The sequence below is a fragment of the Camellia sinensis genome, chromosome 12, assembly GCF_055761805.1.
Source record: "Camellia sinensis isolate YWXY chromosome 12, ASM5576180v1, whole genome shotgun sequence".
NCBI classification, from domain to species: Eukaryota; Viridiplantae; Streptophyta; class Magnoliopsida; order Ericales; family Theaceae; genus Camellia; species Camellia sinensis.
The window spans coordinates 145,045,999-145,071,607 of record NC_138972.1 but is presented as its reverse complement, the minus strand read 5'-3'; the positions used below and the strand labels follow the sequence as shown (position 1 = coordinate 145,071,607).

General features: G+C 38.1%; 3 protein-coding genes across 9 annotated transcripts; 2 read left to right on the top strand and 1 right to left on the bottom strand.

Moving 5' to 3' along the window:
• The first annotated feature begins 646 nt into the window (after window positions 1-646).
• Window positions 647-1,009, top strand: LOC145803961 (zinc finger BED domain-containing protein RICESLEEPER 2-like). The gene has a single exon (XM_082897353.1). It carries the CDS (start codon window positions 647-649, stop codon window positions 1,007-1,009), a length of 363 nt encoding a protein of 120 aa, XP_082753479.1.
• A 303-nt stretch (window positions 1,010-1,312) lies between these two features.
• LOC114300159 (putative AC transposase) lies at window positions 1,313-2,331 on the top strand. Its single transcript, XM_028245048.2, has 3 exons — window positions 1,313-1,862; window positions 1,961-2,029; window positions 2,119-2,331. Exons 1-2 carry the CDS (start codon window positions 1,343-1,345, stop codon window positions 2,005-2,007), a joined length of 567 nt encoding a protein of 188 aa, XP_028100849.2. The 5' UTR covers window positions 1,313-1,342; the 3' UTR covers window positions 2,008-2,029; window positions 2,119-2,331.
• A 4,025-nt stretch (window positions 2,332-6,356) lies between these two features.
• LOC114294097 (tobamovirus multiplication protein 1) lies at window positions 6,357-15,071 on the bottom strand. Of its 7 annotated transcripts, none has more exons than XR_014347430.1 (13): window positions 14,810-15,071; window positions 14,490-14,680; window positions 10,343-10,433; window positions 10,194-10,246; window positions 9,243-9,335; window positions 9,081-9,152; window positions 8,863-8,935; window positions 8,690-8,735; window positions 8,525-8,588; window positions 8,217-8,270; window positions 8,046-8,123; window positions 7,316-7,459; window positions 6,357-6,658 (listed from the first exon to the last, which is right to left on the bottom strand). XR_014347430.1 is itself a non-coding variant. In XM_082900075.1 (13 exons), the coding sequence occupies exons 2-13, from the start codon at window positions 14,664-14,666 to the stop codon at window positions 6,556-6,558; spliced, it is 993 nt and encodes a 330-aa protein (XP_082756201.1). In that variant the 5' UTR covers window positions 14,667-14,680; window positions 14,810-15,071; the 3' UTR covers window positions 6,357-6,555. The 7 variants fall into 7 exon arrangements, 5 of the variants coding, with proteins under 5 accessions (XP_082756201.1, XP_082756204.1, XP_082756203.1 ...); XM_082900075.1 differs by having other exon boundaries at window positions 7,371-7,459; XM_082900078.1 differs by having other exon boundaries at window positions 7,371-7,459; window positions 10,377-10,433; window positions 14,812-14,930.
• Window positions 15,072-25,609: the final 10,538 nt, after the last annotated feature.

Genomic DNA, 25,609 nt, shown 5'->3' with positions numbered 1-25,609 from the left:
GACTAGTAATTTATTGAGTCATGTGGCTAGTTGTTTAAAGTATCCTTATAGAGAACAAGAAAAGAGTCAACATACATTGTCTTTTCAAAACAAAAAAGATGGAGATGGTGTTGGTCTAGTGGCAACTTCTTTTACAGTGGAAGGTGCTAGGAAAGCTCTAGCTGAAATGATCATTCTTGATGAATTGCCTTTTAGATTTGTTGAAGGGGTTGGTTTTTGTAGGTTTTGCAATGCTTTACAACCAAAGTTTACCATGATTCCATCTCGTACCACTGTTGCTAAAGATGTAGTTGCAATTTTTAACACTGAGAGGACTAAGTTAAGAAATTTTTTGAAGGGTCGTAGAGTTTGTCTTACAACTGATACATGGACATCCATACAAAATCTTAATTACATGTGTTTTACGGCTCATTTTATTGATGATGATTGGAAATTGCAAAAAAGGATTTTAAATTTCTGTCAAGTTGAGGATCATAAAGGTGAAACTGTTGGTAAGAGGATTGAGTTGTGTTTACTTGAATGGAATCTTGGTAGTGTTTTTACTTTGACTGTTGATAATGCGAGTTCTAACAACACAGCCATAAAATTCTTGAAAAGAAAAACAAAAGATTGAAAGGGCACTGTTTTGGGTCATGAGTTCTTACATATGCGTTGTTGTGCGCATATTTTGAATCTCATTGTTGGTGAGGGCTTGAAAGAGTTGGATACTTCAATTTGTTGTGTGCGTGATGTTGTGAGATATGTGAGGTCCTCTCCAAATAGGCATGAATCTTTTAAGAAGTGTGTGGAGATGTGTCAAATTGAGTCCAAGTCTTTGTTATGTCTTGATGTACCTACTAGGTGGAATTCAACTTATTTGATGTTGGAGAGTGCTGAAAAATTTGAGAAAGCATTTGAGTGTTTAGAGGAGGAGGACTCAAATTATCGATCTTACTTTTTAGAGGGTGATGGGGAGGATGGAAGTGGTAAAAAGAAGAAGTCATGGGGTGCTCCAACAGAGGGTGACTAGAACAATTGTAGACTATTTTTAAAATTCTTGAGGCTTTTCTACAATGCTACTAAATGGTTTTCGGGCTCCCTTTATGTAACTTCTAATTGTTTTTTTGATGAGATGTTTGTTATTCTAACCAAAATTGAGCAATTAAGTAAAACAGATGGGAGGGAAGATGAATTGTTGGGTTTAATGGCAAAAGGAATGAAAACAAAATTTGACAAATATTGGGGTAATGGAGATAAAATAAATCTGTTGATGTATGTTGCTATGGTGCTTGATCCACGAAAAAAATTAAGGTATGTCCAGTTTTACTTTTCCCAATTGTTTGGTGAAAATGTAGTCAATACAATGACTAGTCAAGTGAAAGATTGTTTGACTCGTTTGTATGACCATTACCTTGCAAATGATTCAAATTTTACGGAAGTACTTGACACAAATGAACCATCTAGGATGGTGATTGATGATGATTGTGATGATCCTCATTTGTTGATTGAATCTCAATTTAATACCTATTTGGATGCTGAATTTTCTGTTATGTGCAAGTCCAAAGTGGACAAGTATTTGGCTGATTGTTGTGAAGGAGTGAGAGATGAAAAATTTGAAATTTTGGGGTGGTGGAAAGCTAATTCTTCTAAGTATCGAGTGTTGTCCCAAGTAGCTCGTGATGTATTGGCAATGCCGGTTTCAATAGTGGCTTCGGAGTCGGCATTTAGTACCGGTGGACGCATTCTTGATCCTTTTCGAAGTTCTCTTTCTCCTATGATGGTTGAGGTACTTGTTTGTACTCAGAATTGGCTTCAAAGCACTGTGCCAATCTCTCTTCGCAAGGCAATGGATGATGTTTTAGAATTTGAGCAGTATGCCTCAGGTAATTTTGAGTATAAATTTGATTTGTTAATTTTGTTTATCTTTTGATTTAATCATCTATTTTTATTATTGACTTGTTTTATTTTGTGATTTTTCAAGAATCAAGTTCATCCTCAAACTTAAGTTCAAGTCCCATAACTGTTTAGCATGGCAATGGAGCATAGCTTGGTAAATAAACTAAAGTCTTTTTTAATTTTATACTATGTTGTTTCCTTTTATTTATGTTTACTTATTTATCAAATTTTTTTCCCTTGTAGGTGGTTGATATCTGTTGATAATACTGTTGATAATACCTTGTTGCTTTGGCAGACTGTTTGCTGATGGTTATTTTTGTGTATTTTTTGTCCATCCTTCCTATCCAAGCTGTTCATATTCTACTAAGTTTTGTATTAATATTGCTTCAGTTCTATAGTTGGATGAATGTAATCATTAAACAAAATTACAAACTTCTGGTTGGTTATTTTTTTGAAGCTTTTTGGCTACCAACTGGAGTGACAAGTATGGAAGTAGGGAATATTTTGACAGTTGCTAAGTATAGTTATATATTTTTTTTTGGCTATGAACATCATTAGTTGATAGGTTATCTTGATGATGTTGCCAATCAGAAAAGTTGATAGTTGATCTTGAATTACTTATTTTGTTTGTTAATTGGAACTTAGAAGTTTGTAATTTTTTTGTTTGTTTATTTGTTTGTTTGTAAAAAGTTTGAAACTACTATTCGTCGATATAATTGGGTTCAAAACAGGTAGTAAGTGGTGTATGAAATTTCTTAGTTAATTATTTTTTATTTATATTATTGTGTGGAATTTATTGTTTGTTTGGTTAACAAATAATTCTTTAAGGTCGAAACTACTGTTTTTATTCATATTTTTTTATTTATCAACATATTTATTTATTGAATTGGTGGAATTGATTTTAGAATTGTAAAATTATAAATTTAATATTTTTTGCTAATTATACTTTTAATTGTAAAGTTGTCTATTTTTAAAATTACTAATATTTTAACTTGGTAATAAATTAAAAATCATGAAAAATGTCTATTTTCATAATAAAATTGCTAATGGTGAAGGCCTAGTTATGGTTTGGCCCAAAATTTTTTATTGATACAGCCCAACCCGTGAAACTAACCGAATCCGACCGTCAATCCGATTCCTATGAATGGACGGTTTCGAACCATCACCTGATCGAAATCGGATATTAATTCTTCCAACCCGAATGTGTTCGGTCGGCTACCGGTTAATAGGTTAACCTGATCCGAACCGACCCGTGTGCAGCCCTAGCTACACTATTGTGGGAGCCACCTCTAGAATCCGTACGAGCCACCTCTTGAATCCATATCTCTATTCCGACTGTCACTTCTGTAACCTCTGTTCTATTCTGTTCAGTACCATGGTTATGGTTATGGTTATTTATTTTCATAATTTATGTATTTCAGTTTTCTGCTACTCAAATGATTTATGTACCAAACTGAGTTATGTAAATGTTTTGGCCTAATTAACTATTCATGGTTATTTCGTGTCCCTTATACTCTTGGTATAATATTTCTCACTCTGCCATGTGCTTATAGTTGTTTACCAATTTTCAGGAAATAATGCAATTCAGAAATAGCTTTTCGCAGAGTCTTAGATGCGGGGCTACGGAATAGACACACAAAGCACTTTTATTGATATTTTTTATATGTAAATATCGGCCTTTTTGGTTAATAAATTTTGTAATAAAAATAGAAGCTCTGATGATTATTTTGGTACCCTTATTTAAATATTACTTCCGCTCGCGTTTATTAATTTGTTTATGAATTGGTCGTAGGTAACTTCAGTTACTGGTCATCACGATACTTAACTTTTTGGTACTGGGAGTGGTCGTGACAGTGTTGGGTTATGTTGTGTTTGGGTTGAGTTGTGTTGGTACCCGCGCGGGGAGTCGAAAAATATTTTTTCGGTGCCCACGACCATTCGTATAATAGCCGGTAAATGTAGGGGATGGTTTTAAAAATTGAAGAAAAAGGTTTTTTGAGACCCACGTCCCGCCGTATGGTAGCTTCCAAATGTGATGGTGGTTTTGAATTAAAGATGCCCAATTGCCCTATCTAAGTTTATCGCTGGACGAATGTGGGAAAATATTTTTTGATGTCCACACAGTCTCGCCGTATAGTAGCTGGCAAAAGTGGAAAAATGATTTTTGGGTGTCTACACAGTCCTGCCGTGTTGTAGCTGGCAAAAGTGGAAAAATTGATGGTTTTGGGTGCCCACGTCTTGCCGTATAGTAGCCGGCAAATGTGGGGGATTGTTTTAAAGAGTTGAAAAATGGTTTTTGGAAAAATATGATTTTTCGAAAGAAAATGGCTTTTGAGAAAGTGGTTTTTGAGAGTTCACTTCCCGCTGTATAGTAGCCGGCGAAAGGTGGAAAGTGTTATGAATTGGGTGCCCACTATCTCGCCGTAGTAAGTCGGCAAAAGGTGGATTGTGTTGAGATATGTGTTGACAAGTGTGTTGAGTTGATGATGTTATTTGTGACTTGTGATGAATCGGTGAAATTGCAAATTGATGTGTAATTTGGTTGAAAGAGGAAATGTACATAGACATTATTTGTAAATAATGGAACCCAAAAATGGGTAAGGGGATTATGGATTAGTGATGGTAAACTTAATGAATTAGTTATGATAATAAAAGTAAATTATGAGTGTTGTTCTGTGAATAAATGAGAGGCTGAATCGGAAAGGGTGTATTAATCTTGCGTTATCTTGAAATAAAATTTGAGTGTGTAAATAATGAAGTAAATTGGATATAGGAGAATTGTTAGTGACTTAAAAAGGGAACTTGAACATGATGTTATGGGGTTCTGAATAAAAATAACGAATAGGAAAGAAGAATGAAAGAAAAAGAGGAATGTTAAAAATGGAAATTAAATTAGAAGTATTTTGAGAATTGGTTAATAATTTGTAAACGATGTTGTTTCTTAAATATGTTTGTTTTACAAGGATCTATGGTTTTTTAAAGTTAAGGGATGATTTTAATAGCTGAAGGTTTTTCCTAAAAGTGTTTAAATAGTTTTTGAGAAAAAGGTATTTTATTTATAATATTTTGAAATTATAAAATGTCACCCTACTATATGGTATTACCCTGTATGCATGATCATTTTTATCTGTGTGTTAGTTATTGATTTAGAACTATGAGATTCCTACTGGGCATTAGTGCTCACCCCTTTATTGTTTTATTTTTTTTTCAGGCAGAAAGTGTGGATTCTTTGATAGAGGAGTTATGGAGTCTTAGAGTCTCTTTGTATAACTTCATAGTAGAGGTAAAAAGAAATGGATCTTGTATTTGTATTTTATTAATTTGTAGCTTCATAGTAGGAGATTGACATGGATTGTTGTCATTGTAATATTTCTTGAGAGAGAGAGAGAGAGAGAACATGTATCATTGTATTTCTATTACTCAAGGGTAATGGATGTTTTAAAAAAATAAATAAATAATAAAAAAAAATGATGAACTTAAATTACAGGCTTTGATAATGTTTATGAGTAATTAAAAATTGGGGCGTGACATTAACACTCCTTTCTTCTTGTTACACCCACCTCTTTCTTGATCAAATCTAAGTTTTCAAGGCGGCAGGAAGGCGATTAGGATTCTAAAAGGTGGTAAAATGGTGAAATTTAATGGTGTCTTGGAAAGTTGGTAAAAAGTTAACTTTTTGTTTTTTTGTGAGTAAAAAATGTGAGAGGTGATGTGATCCAAAATAAGTAAAAAATTAAAAACTAGCTTTTTTTTTGCTTGCCAAAAGATGGGATATTTGGAGAGACGAAAAAGGAAATGTGACAATGGCTTATTTTGAAAAGTTGGTAAAAAGTGACTTTTTGACTTTTAACCAAATTTTTTTGTTTTTCAAAAAGTCATTTGAGAATGTGGTAAAAAGTGACTTTTTAGCTTTTTGACTTTTTTAATTAATAATTTTTAATGTTGTCATATCATCATGGCATAATGTAAAATGACCAAAATACCCCCCTTTTTTTTTGCAATTTAAAGAATTTCACCTACTCTTTGCAATACTCCTTAATCGAATAAGTGACTTGTGCATGGCATTCTTGTAAATTACAATTCTGCGTTTATCCAACTTCCCAAATGGGTTTTAAGAACAAAAAATCCACGTTTGACTTTTTCATCACACGCCCAAACGTGACTACAAACCACGTTGCCACAACAAGCCAATGTTTCACAAACATCAAATAACTTGTCTTACATCTGTAGTAGTATTTTGAAAAGTTGGTAAAAAGTTAATTTTTTGACCTTTTAGCTTTTTTGGCAAAAAACTGGATTGTTTTGGGTAAAAAAACTGATTTTTTTAGCTAAAAAAGCTAAAAAGCTGAAAAATTGACTTTTTACCAATCTTCCCAAAGTGGTTTCTCTTCACAAGTATAAAAAGTTTCTTACTTTTTCATTTTTGTTCTTCGCTTTGTTTATGTTATAATTCATGTTTATACGAGGAATTCAAAAAAAAATTGTACAACCACAACCCTTCTCTTCATTTGAACTTGGAACTAGCAGTGTTAAAACAACAGCGGCAGAGTAAATGTTGAGCACCCTGTTTGACAAAATGATTTACACATTCTTCTTGTTCAACCTCTTCTTTTTCAACTCTATTTTTCCCAACTTGAAATAGTAGGTTCACAGTTGCTGAGCTTGTATCCAAATTATTAACTATGGTGACCCAAAATTATGACCTCCTTCCTGGATGTTGATTTCTCTCTCTCTTTGGTGGTGTCTTTCCTGAGAAGAAAGAAAAAGCTGGGGCTTTTCTTTCCTGCGAAAATACAGAAGTTAGAAAGAAAATAAAAGAAAAGAAAAAGTCAACATACATTTTCACTATTGAAGAACAAGACATTGACAAATAACGATAACTTAGTATGGACACGCCAATATGAGTGTCGTGGCTGTGTTTGACACGTAAGGAACACACGTGTCTAACATAGTAACACTTCAGGACAAATTTGTAGAAGTTTTTGCTATACTTTTCTAAAATTGATTAGGGATTAAAATGAAATAAAATACGAATAAATAGAGAAAAAAAACACATATGTATCAATGCCTATCATATGTATCTTAGATTTTGGACATAAATAATTAATTTTTTTTTGTCGTATCCCAACTTGTGACTCGTGTTCGTACTTCTTAGAGGATGACAGAAATGCATGGTAAGAGAAAGTGTGCCATTGTAATGTGGAAAATCAAAGAATTTGAGAAGTCCTATTTTTGTATCTTGACATTATTATGATAGCCAAAAAAAAAAAAATGAAAAACAGTTGCTGTATGATATAAAAGTCAGTAACAGGTTTCCTCTGACTTCCTAGGGTGGCCATTTTTGAATGAGAAGAGGATAGCAGAATATATACACCAATCAATGAATCGATACACACACACACAGAAGTTCAAAATCAAAAACTTGAACAAAATACATTACATCTTCATCATAGCATCTACTTCAAAAAAATTGCAAGTAAAACAGTCACTTTCACTGAATAGGATGATACTGATCTGATACGCGTCTTGGTGGCAGCTTCCGAAGGATGAAGAGCACCAGAGCAGATGGAAAAATCTCTACCGTCTGAAGAAAACAAAGCATAAAAAGTAAAAATCAATGTGAACATTAGCAGATTTAATAACTGCATTTTCAATTAGTTCACTCATTTCTTGTCAATAAGAGAGGTACGAGACAGAAGATGCATATGAACATTAGTAGTGAGGGATCAACATCTGCATTTCATTGATTGTGTTTTTTTTGTTTTTTGTTTTCAGAAACAAAAAGAACAAAGAGTTTGAAAACACTCATCATTTACATTTTTGTGCGAAATTTTTTGAAATTTTTTCGAAAACAAATATGTTGGTGTTTTCTAAACGTTGGCTCCTTTTAAAGAAAATTTTTAAAAATAGTTTTAAAAGCATTTTGTAAACAAAATTTATATGTTCCCCCCCCCCCCCCCCCCCAAAAAAAAAAAAAAAAAAAGAAAAAGAAAAAGAAGGTAAGTTCAAGAAAATTTCTTTTGGTGCCAATAAATCTGGCCACCCAATATTTTGTTCAGAAGATGTTCATGATATTAGTCATTTGAAGAAAGTAGCCTAAGAACACTGTACCGTGAATAAAGAACTGAACTTTGGGTCGAAGGGAAAAGAAACAACTTCGGCTTCCTTACCATGTAATATACGAAGTTTAGAATAGGGTGATTCAGGACATCGACATCAGCATCCTCATCGAATGCAGAGAGAGCTACCTACATACATCTCATACCAATCAAGGTGATCTAGTCACATAAATTAAAATTTGGATTTCACAAGTGCTCAATATAGAATCAAAAGAAACTCACCACAAAGCATCTTATCAAGAAACAGGTGCAACAAATTCCTGTTACAAAGCCGACCTGCCAAACAGATAGAATAAGCATTTGATTTGACAAAAGCCATGAAAACAACTAAATTACTTAAAAAAATCATATTTTACTTTTTATCTAAACATTAAACACATGTTTAGTGGGCTCATTTTTATTTTAAATTTTTGATCAGTAAAAAAGGACATCAACAAGAAGGATAACTAAGTTGGAGTATTAATCAAATTTGAACAAGAAAAAGGGAATTTAAAGCCAAACACAGTTGCTATACTCCCATTTACACAGACCTCATGAAGCTTTTTCCGACGACCTGTAGATTCAATAGGGAACCGCCTCAGCATGAAGAACAACCTACAGGACACAGAATTTAATGTAGCACAAAAAATAAACACATCTTCGTAACACCGAACGATGATGGAATTTTTTTTTGTTTGGGGTGATCTTGGCTGTACCTCCCACCATATATCAAGAACCCCAAAGCAGTGCAGAAACAAATAACTGCAAAAAGAAACAAATGGTCCTTTCTTCTCATTTTCTTAATCATCATGACAACAAAACACACAGAAGCATTTTCCCCAAATAAATTAAGTGCATGAAAGTAAATTATTATTTTTTATAATACTACCTGAAAAGAAGATTTTAGAAAATTCAACCGCTGCACGACTTTGGCCAAGTCTTATGTAAATCCAGATGCATACCTATCATCAACACATTCACTACTAACTGGGATAGTTACTAAAAAAAAAGGTTACATTGTGTTCTCTTTTATCTCTCGTTTTTTTCTACAGTGTAATTTGTTGAATAGCTCATGAGAAATTAGATGCTTTTACGATTTTTACCCACCTGCGTGAAATATATAGCTCCATTTAGAATAAAGTAAGCAGGTCTAAGTTTATTAATTGGAAGGCTTCTTGCCTGCAGGTAATCGTAAAATCAATTATCAATATTACTTGCAGATAAATAACTTGTAACATATAAGAAAACCTAAGACAAAAAGCAGAGCACCTGATGATATATCTCGGCCCAGAACAAGATCAGTAATGTATATGTTGAGAAAAATAGAAGTCCGGGAAGATCTAGAAGCATCATTTCAAGCGCCTGAAGCATCGATATTTTTAGGTAACAAAACTAACAAAAAACAGGTGACACAATCTGATAGTTTTTCATGCAAAACAAATTGACAGCCAGCAAAGAAACCGAAAAAAGTTGCAGCAATATATTGGCAAACACATGTACTGCTACATTTGCCCAATTCAACCCCTCCTGATCTTTGAGATGGCCAAAAAAAAAAAGAAAGGATGATACTTTATCTCAAAGTGAACATGAATTTCACTTATGTTATGCTTTACATGTTAGGAAATTTGTAACACCAAACCATCGGTAAGAGTGAGACACGAAAGATAGAGAAGAATGAGTGTACGAGAATTATAAATCACATGCGCACACAGGAACACAAGAATTATGCAGTTTACTCCAGAAATATGGCTACGTCCATGGTTGTTGCGGTTCTACTATGATTAGAAAAGTTATAAGAGATACAAAGATAGATGCACCCTGTCACAGGTGCGGAAATACTACTTATCATGATCCACACTACCCCAACATTACCCATAAAATGTTCATGACACCTCTGAATTTTGTTTTGCATCCAAATTCGAAGGAAACTAATGAAACAGAAATGGATCCATGTATCTGACCCAAGTAAGAAAAGTTGCATCACATTGTTTGCAGAAAAACACTTTACTCACCATTTGAAGACTTAGGCAACAAAACACGACCTGATTTACCATTCAGAATATGTCAAGCCGTATAGTTCAGATAAGATGTGTAATTTTAAATCCATTATCTTATTTCAAGTTCTATAAATCATTGAATAATTTTAAATCAAATACTCTTGATTAGCTATTAAATAAGATCGGAGCTCATGTTACCAGAATACAGTTTGAAGAAACTTACTTGTGATTTGAGACTGAATACAGTCTTGTACAGTCCAAACAGGATAGCTCTTACTGTCAAAATGCATTTTGTTTTTAGCTAGCTTATGATATACTTGATGTAAAAATAGTTGCACAGTTAACTACAGCAATGTAAAATGCAACCCTTACATCCATTGACAACAAAATTCATCAAGTGAAAAACCTTTTGTGTTGTCCAACCATACTCTGGTACTCTCAATTGAATGCGGACAAATTGTACCTGAAATTAAGCAACGTTGCCATTTAAGAAACAAATAAAACCATACACATCTTTTGCGTGTCACAAAATTTAAAAAACTATGGGAACTATAGAGAAGTGAAATGATCTTCGTTGAGGGTAGTAAAATAAATAGAGGAAGGCTAAAGACACTGAAAATGAGTGTGAGTAATTACAAGACATTTCCTAACCTATATGAGGACACAGATACAAGGTAGTGCCAAGTGTATTGTCTGACAATCACATGCGACTGACACATTTGTCCGTCCCGTTTACTGTATCTTAGGACACTGATACACATGTTTGATGTCTTATATGCACATGTCACCAAACAAATTCAACTTGACGAAGGCCTCTAATTAGTTGGGGACAACCAATCTTGACCACTCTCGATCTAAATCCATGTTTCACATAATTTAGTAGTGACAATATCTTTCTTGCATTTTGAGTCCCCATTCTCTTCTTCTTGTTTATTTTCCTTATTTCCCATCTCTTGTTTATGTAATGCTTTCAACTTTACGTAATACATCCCAAGATAGTTGTTTGAACTTGTTTCACATAATGAAATCATTGTAACTTGGTTCTTGTCTATCTTTAGTGCTGCCTCAAGCTTCTCCAAAGTGAATGCATTGCCTTTCTTCTCTTCTCTTGCATAGCAACTCAATAAATATAACCAAAATGAATTATTTCAGGTATCTCATAGTGTTTGGTACCTAATCCTCATACTATAACCAGCTTGTTGATTCACAAAAATATTTCTGTATTTTTATTGTCTCAACTAATGCACTCTTCCATTCCATCCATTTTCCTCTTATTGTACTAAAAGCATCCTCTTCAATATTTTCCTGCTTATTAACAATCAATCAACATAACCAAAATGAATTATGTTAGGTATCTCCTGGTGTTCAGTACCTAATCCTCCTACTATAAACTGTTCATTCGCAATCATATTTCTATAGTTTTAATTATCCCAACTCTAACTTGTCAATTATTACCACATCTTCATTTAGTAACCCATGCCACCAAAAGTTGTTGCAATTTTTACTTTCGTTAAAATCAATAATCCATTATGTGTTGGGGGAATACCGGAAAAAATAAAAACGGGGAAGTAATTGCAAAACAATAGACAGCAAATAAGATGTGCCCGGTCCAAGTGAGAAATGTGACACACACTTGTACTCCATTTTCTATAAGATTATGTTTGGATCTTGGATGTGTGAAATGGATCTGTGAAGGAAAACAAAAAAGAAAAAGGAAACAAGAAATGAAGTAGAAGCTATTTTTTTCCTCTTTTCCCTTTCCTATCCTATTCCCTCCATAGATCCATCCACAAATTCAAGATCCAAACTTGGTCAAATGTTCCCCTCAAATCTTAATCAATAGAGACTGAAGGAAAGAAGAAAATTAACAACTTCTCTTCCTTACCAATCTGCCACTAAAAGAAAGAAATATGGGTGTGCTGTAGCTTTCAAATAAATTGGCTCTATTGTCTCAATTATACTACTGAAGAGATAGACCAGGTCCTGTCATTCATTAAATTGGATGACAACAATTCTAGGGTGTAGTGGTCCCCTATAGGCTATATATATGCATAGTGTTTATTTCAAATTTGTACTGCCTTACAAAAAACGGACACTTCTAAAAAAATAACATGTCGTGTCAAATACTGTATTGGACAAACACTTCTTAACACTTAAAACAAAAATGAAAGACATTACACATTTGAATAAAATAACTTGAAATCCAACTATAAAACAAAACAACGTAAATTTATACCTACTCTCTTCCTTTAAACTTTAAAAATTATTATCTTTGGCTTTTTTTTTTTTTTATATAATAAAAAATTATCCTTGTATATTACATATAATAAATACATATAATCATATATTTTGTACGTGTCTGTATTTGTATCTATATCCCGGCTTCTTAGGTACATCCCAATTGATGGGTATTGATTCCATTAGAAAGGGGAGTCAAATTTTATCCCCTTCTTGTACTATATATGCTTTTTGCAACTCAAAGCAAAGAAAAGTGAATCGGAATTGTCGTATTTTAAAATTATGTTGAAATATTGGGGTTGATTAATACATTTAAGTCTGTTTCAAAATCACATATAACTTACTTAGATTTGAATGATAATAGGAGATTTTCATATAAGACTTTTTGCTAAAATTTTGATTAGGGTTAAACTCAATTATAGCCAATGTTCAAGATATCTAACTTTTTGATAATTAAGAATTTAACATGGTATGATATGGCCACAAGTGAGGGGTGTCAAGGATAAAAATAATTAAGTTCCCTCTTTAACATGGTCATAGTTTAAGCTTGTAAATAGGTTGGGTATTTTTTGGGGCGTAAATTACAAACACACATTCTGGGATTTTCTTAAAATACAAATTGCTTCCTGTAATTTTAAAAATTACAAATACCTCTTGTCATAATTTTTTATTTAACATGATTAATGAAAAAAAATGAAATTTCTAGTTACCTTCCTATACAACAATAAAATTATTTGAATCTTTAATTGAAGTACATTTTTTATATCATTAAAAATTGTTAATTGAGTTATGATTTAATAATAAAAGAGATTATTTGTTATGCGATTAGAAACTTGAATGGACGAGATGTAATTTTTAAAATCACAGGGAGGACAATTCGTATTTTAAGAAAATCTTAGAGGGTGTAATTGTATTTTACCTTCATTTTTTGATAACTTAATATTTGGTTAAAAGGACCTAACTAATCTGGGGACGAATCCCATCATTGTAATTTAACAACAAAAAAAAAGAAGGTTCGTATGACTACACAACCTTTTACTTTTTTCCCAAAACAAATCCAAAATATATATATATATATATATCATTTTTTTTGTTTAAAAAATCAAAAAATCATAATGGTGTTTACCACTAAACATTATCAAATATTAACCTCACAATGTCACATATCATGTCAACTTTCCATTGGTTATCCCTTTCAAATCCTTCTCGCATGGTATGAACATAATGCAATGATATGGTGACCAAATTGTGAATACCATATGATCAATGACAAATCGACAATATTAGGGGAATTAACTATATAAAATATTCTTGACCATATCCATAATAAAAATTACTATTTCATTAAGATTGTGCCACATGTTTTATGTAGTTGGTTCCATCATTTCGTTTCCGTCGACTAACTGATGGCAAATATAAGGGGCCAGATCATGGCAATTAGAAACATCTCAGCAGTCCAAATTTGCAATTTTACCCCCAAAATCTATATAATTTACTTTAATCTTTCAAAATTTAAATATATTTACCTTATCCTATTTTGTAAAACTTTGGATTCGTGCCTAATGATTTTTACACATAAAGATGATACCCAAATATAGTCAAGGTAATATATGCATAATTAACAAAGAAAATCAGGTAATAGATTCAAGGGACATTGAAGGCATAACTATATGAGTAATTCTATACTCATTTTTCTCCCATCATTTTTACCACTAAATATATAGCCAATAGAGCCCACACTAATAAGGTTGAGTTTGATAATTATTATTTTTTAATAGTTATTTATTTATTTATATCTTTTATAAACTTTAAAAAAAAATTCACTTGTAGATCTTCTTTAGACTGGACGTAAAAAAATTATTTAAAAAAACAAAAATAAAAAATATTTTTTTTAAAACTTTTTTCTTGTTTTTATTTTTATTTTTTAATTTAATTTTTAAGATCCTTGTAGAAACATAAATTTTAAAAAAATTATATTTTTTAACTGTGAAACAAATATTGTAAGTGGAGCCCATGTCTTATATGAAAGGAAAACCCATTTTAACGCAATAATTTATAATTTAAAAATGAAATTATGTGATAATGTCACGTATATTTGTATTAATATATTACATATTTTTCTATCAAAACATTTTTAAAACACAAATGCCTAACATATAATATTAAAAAAAAAAAACTTAGTCCAATAAAATCAGATTAAAAATCTACTAAATATAACATTTTCTTAGCAATATAAAGAACGAAATAAATAAATAAATAAATAAAAAGAGAAGGAACATACTAGGGCAATCAAGGAGACCAATGCATAAGAGGCACAGAGTGTATAGAAGATGCCTTGTTGCCATTGTTCAGAGTTCTCGATTTCGTTCCACCAGTTCGATAGACCTAGCCTTCCTCCTCCTCCGTCTCTCTCTCTCATCACCACAAAGCTCTTCGTTCTCAGCATCGACGCCGCCATTGATTTGATGATTTCTGAGATCAAACAAAAAAAATCAAAATGCTCTCAAACTCTGATGATTAACAAAAATATACCAATTTAGCCTAAGAAGAAGAGGAGTGAGAAAGTGAAACAGTTTAGAGAGAGAGAGAAAACAAAAACACACAAAAAAAAAACTAGTTGAGGTGGTGGGGGCACGTGGAGGGAAGGGAGCGTGCCACCGTATAACGGCCGACTTCACCTCGTGGCATGCATTCATTAATTTCGCAACAGAAATCAGCCCCGCCCCCTTCCCACCCTTTTCTCCAACTGAAAAATATCATCAACAAGTTGCCTGAGAAGTTATTCGCTGCTCTTCACCACTCTCGCTGCTCCCCACCAAGTACAACGGCCGACTTCACCTCATTATCTTTTTATTTTTTTTTTATACATTTAAAAAAAATTAAAAAATTAACTTTTAATATATTTTCCAACAAGCCTTTTTCTAGCTTAAAAAAAAATCTTAAAAAACAGAAAATTGATCATATAATACATGATTAATGAAATTGTTTAGTAATATTGGCAAGTTATTGTTTTGAATTTGTTTTTTTATTTTTTATTTTTACTAAACTGTCACCCGATCACCATTGGACTATAATTGACAACCAAAAAAAGTTTTTGACATAGGTAAAATTATCAGAGGTAGCCAACGGCGACAAGTGATGGTATAGTGATTACGAAAAAAATTGATAAATTAAGTGAATAGATAAGTGACACATAGATAAATAGAGAGATAACATATAAATAGATAGACAAATAAGTAATAATAGGAAAATGTTTGGTGGCCACAAATTCTATGGCTTAAATGGCTTGAAACTGCCAAAACGACGTTGTTTTGGGTGTTTTGAACCATTTGAGTCACAAAATTTATGGCCACCTAGCATTGCTGGTAATAATAATGTGATCTTTCAAATTTTTTGTTATCATTTTGATATAAAAAACTAAAACTTTGAATTATTGCTCAAAAAAATTTAAAATTAGACTTATCCCTGTGCCTCCACCCCCTCCCCATTTTTAATGGAATGAAGCTTACTTCAAGTCTATTATTTTGGATTGGTGGTTGCAGTTTAGGACAAATATGACCATTAATTTTTTTTAAAAATTAAATATATGGTTATTAATATATGATTCGTTTGATTTTTTGTCTTTTAGTGATACTCTAGAGACACTTGTTAGTAACACGTTTATCTATTTATTAGGTACCAAATTTTGAAAGGTTTAGATCACTGAAGTGGGGGCAAAATGGTCTCTCAAAACTTAACTATACCTTTTAGTCCAATTATCAAATGACTTAACACAGGAATGTCAATTAATTGGTTATTATTATGGAGAAATTAAATATATATATATATATATATAAATACATTCTTTAAAATTTATTTAAAATATAAAATTTTCTGTCAAGCTTCGAAAAATATAACCCTTTTAAAGTTTCAAATCGCATAATAAACAGCCTTATTGTTAGTCATGACTAATTGATCAATTGTTTAGGTTGACTAATTGATTTTGCCACTATCAGTAATTTTATTTATTAAAATACTTATTTAACTCTCAACACTCTTTTTTACACGCACGCACAAAAAAGAAAAGAAAAAAAAAAATGAAATGGGGGAGGTGATGAGGTAGCCGTGGATAGGGAAAGAAAGGGATAGGTGATGAGGCAGCGGTGGAGGGGTGGGGGACTCAGTGGGTGTGAGGGGTGGGGGACTCAGTGGGTGTGACGGTAGTCATGTGCAAGGGTGGGGGAGGGGTAGCCACTGTATTGGTTTCAGTGAAGAAGAACAGAAAAAAATATTAAAAAAAAAAAAAAAGTAAAAAGAAGAAGACGAGAGTAATGATGAAGAAGATGAGGGTAGTAGAGTCATTTATTGAAGGATATAATCAAGTAATTTTATTGTTAATGTTGAGGGGAAGATTATGGTACATATGCATTTTATAATTGAAGTAGAAAATATTATAATTTTATATTTTTCGAATCATAATTAAAGAGAGAGAGAAAAAAAAAAGAAAAAAAGGGTCATCACTGAATAATACATGAAGAGTGTGTTTGATTGGACGGACTGGATAAGGGGAGATTATAATCCATCGGACTTGAGTCCTGGAATTGTGAATCTCCAGGAGTATTTGGTTGGATTGGATATGTATTCTGTGTTTGTTTTTTCATGGGATTAGATGTCTGAAAATGACTATTTTTAGTGAATCCAACGTTTGGTTGGACGAACTGGATAGGATAAATGAACAAATGACTATTTTACCATTTTTTAATTGTTTACTAAGTAATAGCAATATTAAACATATCTTTAATATTTTAATTATTTTTAGCTAGATTAAATAAAAATTTATTTTATTTTATTTTTTACACAATTAAATAAATTTATTATTTTTAAAAAAAATAAAAAAATAAAAAAATATCAATAAAAATATATATTATTTTTTTTAATTAAAATTTTAAATAAATTTGTTTTTAAAAATAATAATAATAATCAAAAAATGAAATTAAATAAAACATCTATTAAATTTAAATAATGAAATTAAATAAAATATAAACAAAATTTTAAAATAAAACATCAATAAAATATTCATAAAAAATTATTTCAAAAAATTAAATAAATAAAACATCAATAAAAAGTTAAATAAAATTATTTTATTTTTAAATTGAGACATTTAAATTTTATTGAATTTTATTAAATATAATACATAATTAAATAGTAGATGGTCAAAATGGTCATTTCATCATCTAATCCAAACAGTGATTAGTCCCCCCAAAACAATCCCACCCCCAGGACAGAATAGTCCCCCATATGGGGGACATGGAGTCTGGCAGACTAAAAAAAAATCAAACGGCGGATAAGGACTACTATTTGAATTACAATCTAAATAGTGGATAGTCCCTCCCTTATCCCCCAATCAAATATGCCCGAAGTATAACTAAAGAAAAAAAAATCATAATTAAAGAATAAAATAACATAATTTAAAGAAGCATATGATAGGTGAGAGGGTGATTTATGCTCCGGTGTTGGGCCGAGGTATAGACCGAACAAGTTGAGGGCCCAGCAGAGCATTGGGCCGAGATGATCGACTGTTCACCCGGAGGTGGGCTACCAGAAGTTGGGCCGGGCAGAGTTTGGTCTGTGTGCTGCCCCGGACCGTGCAGAAGCTGCTCGGCCAGGAAGTGACCGGTCAGGCTAGGATGCTCGGTCCGAGGATTGTCGAGACCAGACAGACCGAGATGCCGGCGCTCGGAAAGGCGCGGTCAGCCGAGGTAGTTGACTGACCGGCGAGAAGGCCGACCAAAGGAGGAGCCCGGGCTAAGCTCTGCCGAGATGCCGCCTAGCCCGGTCCTTCATTCGGTTATCCGGTTAGGCGCTTAAGGTATGAAGCATGGTATGACCGAGGTAGGGCAGCTCGGCTGCCGAGCTCCAGCTATGCTGACAGGCAGTTGAGAGCAGGTGATGAACGGCATGGTTTATGCTGACAGATGGGATAGCAGAGCCACGTGTCAGGAGATGACAGGGAGTGGATATGGGGCTCAGAAGGTATATAAGCATGTCTGCGCCCCCCATACGCGATAGACGAACACTCTGTAAGAAAATCCTTACACTCAAACACTCTCTCCCTTCTCTCTATTCCCTCTAAGGTGTGTGCTAACTTGATCGTCGGAGGGTTTTTCCGGCCACACACCGCCGGGTAGCTCACCGTTATTTGCTCGCAGGTGATCGGACATCGACGGAGCTCGGAAGAAAGGAATACGGGCACGCCGGAATATTTGCTCCCCGTACAATTGGCGCCGTCTGTGGGAATCTTGACAGACAAAACCTTGTCTTCCAGGTTCATCTGATCGCCATCCATGGCAAACAACGACGAGTTCCCGTTGTCCGCCATCGATGGAGCCACCCCGGAGTATACCCGAAGGAGAGAGGGACCACCTGCCGTCCATCCAATGGCTGACTTGGGGACGCCCACTGGAGGACAGTCAGGTGACGCGCGGGATAAGCGCGGAAGGAGTCATGGGCATTCACGAAGTCCAGACGGTCACCGGCGGAGAGACTCACACGCCAGGCGATTGGAAAGCAAGTTAAGGGACCAAGACGCTGTCATCAGGCGGATGGCGGCGGAGATGGAGGATCTTAAGCGGCATGTCAAAGGGAAAGGTGTAGCTGGGGTGGGAGACCACAGTGAGCGCACCCCATCCCGCCGGTCAGGCGATCAGAGTCAGCGACGTACTCAGTCCATTTCCATCACCAGGAGTTACCAGGTTGGTGATTCCGACATACGTGCAGAAAAGTCTAGCGCGCAAGACAGCACTTACAAACCCTCACGTCCGGCGACGACGTCGAGGTACTCTTATTCTGCTCAGTCAGAGGATCTACGGGCCGTGTTAAAGGAGCGGGCTCGCCGGCGCGAAGCTCAGAGAATACCTGCTTTCCAGCGGCTCTTCTACGGAGTTCACGGCAGCGAGGAGGTCGGAATGCCTCCACCCCGCCCAGCAATGCCAATATTCGAAGATACAGACTTGGCAAGGCTGAGTGCCACTCCTTTTTCCCTGGAAATAGAAACAACGCCGCTTCCGGCAGGCTTCCACCAGCCTAAGTTCACACTTTACGACGGAAAAACCGATCCGTACATGCATGTGAGCCACTTCCGACAGGTTATGGCCGGACATCGGCGCAATGACGGACTTATGTGCCTAATCTTCCCGTCAAGTTTAGGCGAGCTGGGCCTAAAGTGGTTCGAGAGGTTGCCGGAAGAGAGCATACAAAGGTGGCATCAGTTGGCCGAGGCGTTTGTTACGCGCTTCAAAACCAACACAAAAACGCCAAAGGAAGTCGATCACTTGCTAAGTGTCAAGATGGAACCGTGCGACACACTGAAGGCGTACAATTCAAGGTATTGGGAAACCTTCAACGAGATCTTAGACTGCCCGGTCAACCTTGCTATCACGCAATATAAGCGCGGTCTCCCGGTCGGACATAGACTGCGGGACTCGCTTACCATGCACCAACCGACCTCCATGGGCCAGCTCATGCAGCGCATCAATGAGCACATCCGAGTAGAGGATGATGCGTCGGCTTCCACCGTGAAGGCCACTCCGGTCGGAACAGATAAGAAGACAGCAGGCAAGGTGCACGCAGTTGGGCAAGAGTCCAACCGCTCAAATGACCGAGCAGAGGAATCAGACCGAGGTTCAAATCGAAAAAACCGGGGTAGAGGACGTCGGAATGACCGGGATGATTATCCCCGAGATGACGTTGAGGACGCAAACAGAAGAATGAAGGCAAGAACTGGCATAACCACGGTCTTCAAGATTCCAATCTATCGCATACTTAGTGAAATCCGAGAAGAGGAGTATGTCCGGTTTCCTGCTAAATTGGGTGATGGACAAAAGGGCTACAATCCGCGGTATCGTTGTACGTTTCACCGGGAGAGGGGCCACCGAACTGAGGATTGTTTGCCTCTACGACAGCACTTGGAAGAACTGGTTGCGGCCGGGCATCTGGACCTTTACATCGATGGCGGAGTGAAACCGAATCAGGCTCCGGTCGATCCCAGGGGACAGGACGACCGAGATGCACCACCACAGGGAGTAATTAATGTCATCCACGGAATCGTGGAACCGGAGCGTGTTTGCGAACTCCGGGGCATGATTAAGAAGGCAGAGCATATGAGGGAGGTTTTGTCAGTACAGCCTGCCATCAAAAGGGGGAAGACAGAGGAGAAAGACGTGATCAGTTTCACCTCAAGGGATTTAGAGCGTATCCAGACGCCGCACAACGATGCTCTTGTCGTAACACTACGCGTCAAAGAATTTGATGTTAGACGGATCTTGATCGATCAGGGAAGCTCGGTCGAGATCATGTATTATGATGCGTTCAAACAGCTCAAACTTCGTGAGACAGACTTGGCACCGGCCACTTCGCCACTGGTTGGATTTAACTCGCAGCCGGAGTGGCCATTGGGAAAGATTATCCTGCCGGTCAAAGCGGGATCCGTGGTCCACCAAGTGGAGTTTTGGGTGCTACAAGTGCCTTCAACATACAACCTTATCCTTGGAAGAGAATGGCTTCACGCCATGCAAGCCGTAGCATCGACCTACCACCAGGTGATGAGATTCCCCTCGGCTATGGGGGCAATCGAGGAGATTTGGGGTGATCAGGTCATGTCCAAGCAGTACTTCGTGGCGGTCAACGGGAGCCGGGCTGCCAAAGGATTCGTTCAAATGATCGAGGGACCGGAGGACCAGAGTGTCTTGGATGATGTTGGCACCAAAGCAGAAGACAAGGCAGTTGAAGAATTAGTTGAGGTGCGGATTGATGCCGAGCAGCCGGACAGGTTCTTCTTGCTCGGTTCAAGTCTCTCGGCCATGGAGAGAACCGAGATGATTGAGTTTTTAATGGCGAACATCGAAGTCTTTGCATGGTCGCCCTATGACATGCCTGGTCTTGACCCAAGCTTTATCTGCCATCACCTCAATGTCTTCCCTGGAGCAAAGCCAGTCATCCAGCGAACAAGGCGATCGGCGCTGCATCACGCCGAGGTAGTAGCAGAGGAGGTAAAGAACTTGCTTGAGGCACGAGCAATACAGGAAGTGCACTACCCTCGGTGGATTTCCAACACGGTAGTGGTGCCCAAGAAAAATGGAAAGTGGCGAGTTTGTGTCGACTACAAGACAGTCAACCGAGCTTGTCCAAAAGACAGCTTCCCTTTGCCGCGCATTGACCAGCTAGTGGATTTGACGGCTGGACACAGTCGGCTCAGTTTCTTGGATGCGTACCGCGGCTATCACCAGATTGCCATGCATGGGCCTGACCAAGAAATCACCTCTTTTACGACTCCAAGGGGACTCTTCTGCTATCGAGTTATGCCCTTTGGTTTGAAAAACGCCGGGGCAACCTTTCAGAGGATGGTGACCAAAATGTTCGCTCCTTTGCTCGGCCGGACAATGGAGGCTTACATCGATGATATGGTGGTAAAGAGCCGACATGAGGCACACCATTTGTCCGACTTAGCCGAGATGTTCGCCATTCTTAAGAAGCACAAGCTGCGCTTGAACGCCTCGAAGTGTACCTTTGGCGTGGGATCTGGGAATTTTTTGGGATTCTTAGTCACGAACCGAGGCATCGAAGCAGACCCTACTCAGATCAAAGCCGTGCAAGAATTGAAACAACCCAGCTCGGCTAAGGACGTGCAGCATCTGGCCGGGATGGCCGCCGCGCTTAATCGATTTATAAGCCGGTCATCAGATCGCTGCCGCCCTTTCTTTCAAGCATTGAAGTCAAAATTCTCATGGGATGACGAGTGTGACCGAGCTTTGGCTGAGCTCAAAGATTATTTGTCTTCTCCGCCGCTGTTGGTTACACCAGAGCCCAGTGAGGAACTCTACCTTTACCTTGCCGTCTCCCAGCACGCAGTAAGTGCGGTGTTAGTCCGGGCTGAAGGAATTAAGCACCTCCCAATTTTTTACGTAAGTAAGACCCTTCTGCCAGCTGAGACGAGGTACTTGCCGCTGGAAAAGCTTGCGTTGGCACTGATGATGGCTTCGAGAAAATTGGCACATTATTTTCACGCCCATACCATCGTCGTACTGACCGAGTTCCCTCTCAAGGCCTTGTTTGAGCGCGCAGACTTTTCCAGCCGAATATTAAAATGGGCGGTCGAGTTGGGACAGTTTGATGTGAAGTTCCAGCCGCGCACCGCACTCAAAGCCCAAACCTTGGCCGATTTTGTTGCCGAGTTCTCACTTGGCACTCATCCGGTATGCCCGGTCGACATTGCCGGGGCAGATGATGAGACGCCCACAATGCCAACCGAGGAACTACTAGCTGCAGAAGGTCGCGCCGCGGAGTTAGCGCGCACCATCGAAATTCCCTCAGTTTGCACGGTCATACCTCCCGGTGCTGCGATGACGGAGTTGTGTATCACCAACCCATCCACTCTGTCCGGTACCGCATCACCAAGGGGGGAAGGAATGGTTCCACACAGCTCAGAACTTGATGATTCGCCTACGGACTTGGGCATTCTGAACCAACTTGCTGAGTCCGGTGCCGAATCCTCAAGGGGGGAAGGAATGGTTCCAGGCAGCTCAGAACCTGCGGCCGGCTTCACACCGCAACCTGGTGTTTCGCCTACGGACTTGGGCATTACGGACCAACTCGCTGAGTCCGGTGTCGAATCACCAAGGGACACTGACTTTGAACCGGTCAACACCAAACTTGACACCGCACAGCCGAGCAGTTGTGATCCCATTGCCCTTCGCAACTCTCAGGACCCATCTGACTGCTGGAAGCTTTTCGTGGGGGACATGTGGAAGCTTTTTGTTGATGGAGCGTCCAACCGCCATGGTGCCGGCCTAGGTATTGTTCTTATATCCCCGGACGGCCTAACCATAGAGCATTCTATCACACTCGGCTTCCCGGCGTCTAACAACGAGGCTGAGTACGAGGCGCTTCTTGCTGGGCTCAAGAGCGCAATCCAAATGAAGGCTGCCGAGCTTCTGGTATATAGTGATTCCCAGCTTGTGGTTAATCAAGTTTCCGGGATTTATGAAGCGAAGGACGACAGGATGGCGAAGTACCAAGCTCTGGTCAGGGACCATATCAAGCAGTTTGAGGCAATCAGAGTCCAGCAGATTGGCCGGGAAGAAAACAGCCGGGCTGATGAACTCGCCGGCCTCGCTTCCATGGTAGATAGCACATCTCCAAACCCCCTGTTGATTGACTTTCTTCCGCGGCCAAGCATTGAAAACGCCGGGCAGACGGATGTACTCTACGCCGAGCTAGGTCCTTCATGGATGGACCCCTTGATCTCGTTCCTCAGAGACCGGACTCTTCCAGCGGACAAGAAAGAAGCACACAAAATCCGGGTGAAGTCCGAGCGGTTTTGGCTCTCTCCATCAGGCGCGTTGTATAAGAAGTCCTTCACCGGTCCTTATCTCAAGTGCGTGCACCCGAACAGTGTGGAGGCCTTCTTGTTTGAAATTCATGAAGGCAGTTGTGGCAGCCACGTCGGGGGACGGTCCTTGGCCTACCGAGCTATTTCGCAGGGATACTGGTGGCCGTGCATGCAGGCCGACGCCCAAAAATATGTCCGCAAGTGCGAGAAATGCCAAAAATTCGCCCATCAGATCCACCAGCCTGCCAGGGAACTTCTTCCCCTCACCAGTCCTTGGCCTTTCGCCATGTGGGGGCTAGATATAGTGGGACCGTTGCCAACAGCACCGGGCAACCGGAAATTCTTCATTGCGACCACAGATTACTTCACAAAGTGGGTTGAAGCTGAGCCCTTGGCAACTATCAAAGAAAAAGACGTGAAGCGATTTGTCTGGCAGAACATTGTCACGCGGTTTGGCGTCCCCAAGATTTTGATCTCTGACAACGGTACCCAGTTTGACGGTCGCCTATTCAGAGGATTTTGTGAAGATCTGAAGATAGAATTCTACAACTCCACCCCGGCCTACCCGCAGTCCAATGGTCAAGCCGAAGCATCAAACAAGACTATACTGGATGGGTTGAAGAAACGGTTGGAAAAGGCTAAGGGCAAGTGGGCTGAAGAATTACCGAGCGTCCTTTGGGCATATCGAACAACCCCGCGACGTTCGACCGGGGAAACTCCATTTGCTTTGGCTTATGGCATGGAGGCGGTCATACCCTTGGAAGTTGAAATGCCCACCCTCAGAACTGAGAGTTTTGAGCCCGAGCTAAATGCCGAGGCTATTGCCTTGGAGTTGGACCTAGCGGAAGAGCGCCGGGAGAAAGCCCTCATCCATGTTGCCGCTTACCAACAAGAGCTCTCCAAGAAGTATAACAAGACAGTGCACCCCAGACCGTTCAAAGTTGGGGATTGGGTTTTGAGGAAGATTATGGGCAACACCCTGGTGCCAGGAGAAGGCAAACTAGGGGCAAATTGGGAAGGACCCTACAAGATCACTGGTCTGGCAGGCAAGGGGGCTTACCACTTGGAGGATCTAGAGGGAAGAGCCATACCCCGGCCATGGAATGCGGCCAACTTGAAATTGTATTATTTTTAAGCTTTTTACTTTCCTCTTTTTTGTAAAGCAATTTTTTGGCTTGCAAAGCAGAATGTAATTCTTTTTATCAAATTATAGAAGTCATTTTGCATTAGCACTTGGATTGTTCTTTTAATGTTTAAAACCGAGATGATTTGCTCCGGTTGGAAGAGTTGGTGTTTTGTCCAACTTAGGATTCCCAACCGAGATGATTTGCTCCGGTTGGAAGAGTTGGTGTTTTGTCCAACTTAGGATTCCCAACCGAGATGATTTGCTCCGGTTGGAAGAGTTGGTGTTTTGTCCAACTTAGAATCCCCAACCGAGATGATGTACTCCGGTTGGAAGAGTTGGTGATTTGTCCAACTTAAAATTCCAAACCGAGATGGTGTATTCCGGTTGGAAGAGTTAGTGTTTTGTCCAACTTTGGATTCCCAACCGAGATGAAGTACTCCGGTTGGAAGAGTTGGTGTTTTGTCCAACTTTGGATTCCCAACCGAGATGAAGTACTCCGGTTGGAAGAGTTGGTGTTCTGTCCAACTTGGGATTCCCAACCGTGATGAAGTACTCCGGTTGGAAGAGTTGGCGTCTTGTCCAACATGGTATCTTGTCCAAACTTAGCTACAACCGAGATGGGTATTTCGGTGCATGAATTTGTTTTGTTATGCTCAAATTGCTTCGACCGTGTTATGGACTCCGGTCGACAAAGTGTTCCAATGATAAGTTATACCGAGATAGTTTGCTGAAGATGGAATGGATTACTACCGGACAAACACTTGGCGACAACTCAAAATTTTTCATTGATAAAGAAATTCATTACAAGAGGTGGGGACAGAGCCCGGTTACATCAAAAGTATTGAAAGCAAAAATACAAAGAAAAGAAAACTAAACCAAGGGGGATAGATTGGTGAATTCATCCTCGGCA

Excerpts from the sequence above, each read along its gene's own strand:
- LOC145803961 (XM_082897353.1), top strand. The coding sequence starts at position 647 with ATGCGTTGTTGTGCGCATATTTTGAATCTCATTGTTGGTGAGGGCTTG.
- LOC114300159 (XM_028245048.2), top strand. The coding sequence starts at position 1,343 with ATGACTAGTCAAGTGAAAGATTGTTTGACTCGTTTGTATGACCATTAC. Across the intron at positions 1,863-1,960 it reads ATTTGAGCAGTATGCCTCAG|AATCAAGTTCATCCTCAAAC; the intron begins GTAATTTTGAGT and ends TGATTTTTCAAG.
- LOC114294097 (XM_082900075.1), bottom strand. The coding sequence starts at position 14,666 with ATGGCGGCGTCGATGCTGAGAACGAAGAGCTTTGTGGTGATGAGAGAG. Across the intron at positions 9,336-10,193 it reads TATTCAGTCTCAAATCACAA|GCGCTTGAAATGATGCTTCT; the intron begins GTAAGTTTCTTC and ends TCGATGCTTCAG. Across the intron at positions 8,736-8,862 it reads TTCTAAAATCTTCTTTTCAG|TTATTTGTTTCTGCACTGCT; the intron begins GTAGTATTATAA and ends TTCTTTTTGCAG.